The sequence below is a fragment of the Rhagoletis pomonella genome, unplaced genomic scaffold, assembly GCF_013731165.1.
Source record: "Rhagoletis pomonella isolate Grant_MI unplaced genomic scaffold, Rhpom_1.0 Rhpom_scaffold_00007, whole genome shotgun sequence".
NCBI lineage: Eukaryota > Metazoa > Arthropoda > Insecta > Diptera > Tephritidae > Rhagoletis > Rhagoletis pomonella.
Genome location: NW_023458561.1, coordinates 64,636,616 through 64,640,877, shown reverse-complemented (window position 1 = coordinate 64,640,877; position 4,262 = coordinate 64,636,616). Strand labels below are relative to the sequence as shown.

The window sequence follows — 4,262 nt, the reverse complement described above, 5'->3', positions numbered from 1 at the left end:
TCGGCCGCACTTAGGGATTATAACCCTCAGGCAGTAGAATTCTCCTTGCTGTGTTGCCAAAGAAGGGGGGCTGAACACCTTTTGCAGAGAACACCTTTGTATATTTTTAATTCTTACAGGGTTATATCCTATTTTCTTTTGTCTCTCATTCTTTTGCATATTTTGGAGTTTGACAGCTGAACTACGCCATTTAATTTGCATATGCAACAAAAGTCAGACGCATGATTTAGAAGGTGTTTTTATTTAATAAATTGTGATTAATTGGTTAATATTAAAGTTATAAAGAAAGTTATAGCTCATCGAGTAAAGTGCAAAGTGAAGGAGAATATAAAAATATATTGCTGACGTAGCTGCTTTAAGGAGAATAGGAGTGATAAATTTACGCTAATTTCCGAATTTTACAAAAAAGGGCATATTTCAAACCCAATTTGTAAATAAATTAGTGACCCAAAATTACAATAGTGGATGTTAAAATAATGGGTAGACCCTTGGCTACAAGTGTGTGAAATTTTTTTTTGGATCGGGTCACCCCTTTGGACGCAATACCCCGAAATAGGTGGGCCACTTACTAAACAGTACCCAAATTCAATTTTTGTAATAAAGCGTGAACTGTTGTCCACAAGTGTGGGTAAAAGGTTTTTGATTCGATTCACGCGTTTGGGCACAGCAACCCAAAATCGTTGTACAAATTCATAAACAGTACTCAAAATTTCTTCAAAGTAATCTCATGCCGTATCACGTGTGACCGTGGCCGTCAAAAGGTCAGAAAATATTTGACCACTAAATCGATATGTCTGCCTGCAATGCGGCACTGCGTTGATAAAAACGATATCCTGCGCAGACTTAAAAAGCTATTTCAATTATTCACACCCACTCACATTTGTTGGATCACTTCTTTCACTAGTCTACTTACATAACAAAGAAAAAATTTTAGCGAATGTGTGTTCAGGAAGTTCGCGAATCAAGTTCAATTACCAACTATAATTTTTGGCCAAGAGCACTTACTTTTCTTATTTGCTTATAATTATATTGCTTGGATGCGTAGATGCAACTGAAACTGGCGCTATGCGTTATACAAATTATATTGCAAATCACAATTATTCAAGACAGACGTCGAGTTCGGCAAAATTTATTCGCGTGCACCTCGCACAAAATCTCGCAGAGAAAAGAGACGATTCAGGACAGAGTGGCTTTTTAACTACTAGAAACAGGGTGTAGATGAGGTAGAATTTCTAGAAAACTACTTTACATACCGGTGGTCTTTACATGCTGGCATGTGAATGTTTTGTTGACTGGGCATTTGACAGAATCCTTTTTCATTTGTAAAATATCGTCAAAAAAGAAAGTGAGAGCTTTTGGTAAAGTAAAAATGATGAATTTATTAACGGCTTTTGATCGATTTTAGGGATGAAAAAACGACGAACTAGCGACGAACACACGGTTTATCACAGTTAACAAATAATGAAATTCTTACACCTGGAGTGATAAATGAAGGAACTGTTAAATGTAAAAAATTAATTATATATGTTCGGCTTAAAAGGTATTCGCACAAGGCGATTTTGCGTTCATCTCACGGAGGGTTGCATGAAAAGAAAGTTGAATGGCTAATGGCTGCCGACCAACTTTGTTGAAAGCGATTAGTTGAAAGGCCGTTCAACCAGAAGTAGAATGCAAATTTGAATAATGCAAATGCCTTAAAAACCAACCTTAAAGAACAATCGACGAACTATCGATTGCAATACAAAAATCTGAATTATTTTCCGTTTCTTGCGTCTTTTTCTCTCTTTATGGAGATTTTCAAATTTATCCAAACTTTTAAGAGCTGGCAAGGCTTGAACCTTCGACATTTTCCAAATGAAAAAGTGTGCTGTCAAATGCCCAGTCAACAAAACTATCTAGAAAAAAGCAGAACGCATGCAGGATTTTCAGGCATGTGAAGACGGCCGGTAACGTCGGTTAGGCGAATCTTGGTTGACACATTCCAGTATAAAATTTTTTACTTATTAAGCACCCTGTTTGATTTAGAAGTTGGCAACGCTAAAAGCTTCCACAGCTAACTTTGTTCAAGTCTCAGCTGTTTTCGTTCTTGTCAAATTTGCTACAAAACTCGTGTTGTGCAAAATTTACCAGTGCATTAAATTTTAGAAGTTTGCTGCTTTTATACGATTTTATTGCAGTTAACGTAAATACTCTAATATGGCATTATCCCCTGGCGTTAAGGAACGTTTGGAAGTTGTCTACGATGTTGCGAAGACCACATTCCACTGGGGTTTCATTCCGATGGTGCTTTATTTGGGTAAGTCCCACGTTTTGGTAACTAAATCGATCGTTTATCTCATATATCTTCCATTCAAGGTTTCCGCAAAGGCGCTGAACCCGGCATGCCACCACTATCACTACTAAGCCTACTTTGGCAATAAATCCATTGACTGACGCAAGGCATTAAACGGGAGGGTTTCATAACTATTGGAAGAGAAATATGTTTCAAATAAACTTACATATATAATTGTTGACTAATTAAACTTTAGTCTTTAAATGTGTTTTTAGGATATCTAGCAAATGTGTTTTAAAAGCTTTTTTTAAGGCTTTAGGAAATTCTCCAGTTCCTCAAAATCCCAGGATGTCCATATGTTGAGATTTAGCATTCTTGGCTAAAAAGATTAAAAGTGAAAGTACATAACGTGCATTGCGTCACCGTCAACGTTAGCGTAATGGGCTGTTTTTGCTTACGCATATTCAGCGCATTTAGCTCTAAATACTACTCTAAGGGCCAGTTTCACAATCTAAACTTGAGTTCTAGCTGAGAAAAATCTTGGCTAAGAACAGTTTAAGGTTTTGTTCAAGTTTGCAGTTCGCAATGCGTACTTAAGTATGGAAAATATATTGATAAAAAGTATGGCAGCAGTACAAAAACTGCTTTGTTTCCATATTTTGACATTTTTTAAAATACAAAACAACTCAGGAGATAGTTTATGTGGTTTTTTTTAAAGTGTAATATTTGAGCGAAGAAATATAAAATATTGAACTATATATTAACAAAAATGTTAGAAAATTAGAGGAGAATAAATTTCGGTCCAAATGACATTGATTTACTGGTGTGCCTCTTCGTATTCCGAATCACTATCATCTTCCCAACTGAAATCAAAATCCATTTTGTGCCTTTGTTTTATTTTTCCGACAAATTGGTTTACTTCTCAATCAAAATTTATCACATGCATCTGTTTGCTAAATCAGCTGTTTTGCGACTTAGTTTACTTTTAGTCGCCGATGGCCGCGACTTAAGTTGAACTTAAGGTTTGCTCAAAAAGTGGTTGGTGGAACGCAAAATCTTAAGTTACACTTAAGTTCAACTAAAAAAATGCATTGTAAAACCGGCCTTTAATGTACATTTACCCATACAAAACCCGTCTCCTAAATGCAATTCCATTTCTGCATTAAGTTTGCTATACAGTTTAATGCGAGCATAATGCGATCGTGAGCGTGAACGTTCGCAGAGGCAAGGAATTCTATTTGTATTCTTATGGACGCTTACATACATCTGTCAAAATTTGTCGTTCAGAGTTGACATTTATGATTTAATCCTATTGCTTTTTAAAAAATTAAGTGTTAGATATATTCTACTTTATAGGAAATGCTGAAAATTACCTAATTATGTAACACAATATCGTAACATTGCCTCGCTTTCTTATTTTTGCAGGAATAGAAATATTTAAGTCAAACCATTAATGTCAGAAACGAACATAAAAAATTCAATCTAGTACGGAAAATTTGTTTTTGCTCCGATTTTTGCAGCGATTAGTCCTGAATCGAGTTGGTTAGTCCGAACACTGTTCTCTACATTTGTACTGTTTTATAAACCTCAAACTGCAGTGTGGACAGCAATAGTAAGTGATGTGCTTAAGTTCGATTTGAGATTGTTAACATTTTGGGGGACATGTTACAACGAGCTTTTATGATTTTTTTTAGAAAGCAACGCCAAAAAAAGTTTGGTGTGGAGTTGTAACTTAAGCAATTAAATTCATTAACAGCACTCCGGAAACTCTATATGGCAGCACTAAAGAAAACGAGGCTCAAAGGAAAGTGTCAGAAAACAGTGTTGCCGTTTGCAGCATATATATCCAATTGGATACATTTTCGCCTTAAATTTTAAGGGATACTTCGTTTTTTCTCTCAGTGTAAATTTTGATACCTTTTTCCATGATAAAAATATAGTAAGGTAGAACCGCTGAGAGTCACTTTTAAGATTCTTGACGTTTCCAAAC

The 4,262-nt window shown here is 35.6% G+C and overlaps 2 protein-coding genes across 4 annotated transcripts in view; one reads left to right on the top strand and one right to left on the bottom strand.

Moving 5' to 3' along the window:
* Positions 1 to 1,182, bottom strand: part of LOC118743340 — a 5,715-nt gene extending 4,533 nt beyond the window's left edge. Inside the window, exon 1 of one of the 3 annotated variants that reach the window (XM_036475945.1) lies at positions 914 to 1,182. The gene's annotated coding sequence lies outside the window, so the exon portion shown is untranslated. Of the gene's footprint in view, positions 1 to 703; positions 881 to 913 lie in introns of those variants that run through there. The other 2 variants (XM_036475944.1, XM_036475946.1) reach the window with 2 other exon arrangements.
* Positions 1,183 to 2,031: 849 nt separating this feature from the next.
* Positions 2,032 to 2,522, top strand: LOC118744044 (mitochondrial import receptor subunit TOM7 homolog). Its single transcript, XM_036476801.1, has 2 exons — positions 2,032 to 2,296; positions 2,356 to 2,522. Exons 1-2 carry the CDS (start codon positions 2,197 to 2,199, stop codon positions 2,418 to 2,420), a joined length of 165 nt encoding a protein of 54 aa, XP_036332694.1. The 5' UTR covers positions 2,032 to 2,196; the 3' UTR covers positions 2,421 to 2,522.
* Positions 2,523 to 4,262: the final 1,740 nt, after the last annotated feature.

Coding starts and splice junctions, on each gene's coding strand:
- LOC118744044 (XM_036476801.1), top strand. CDS start 2,197: ATGGCATTATCCCCTGGCGTTAAGGAACGTTTGGAAGTTGTCTACGAT. Junction 2,297..2,355: donor TCCGATGGTGCTTTATTTGG/GTAAGTCCCACG, acceptor CTTCCATTCAAG/GTTTCCGCAAAGGCGCTGAA.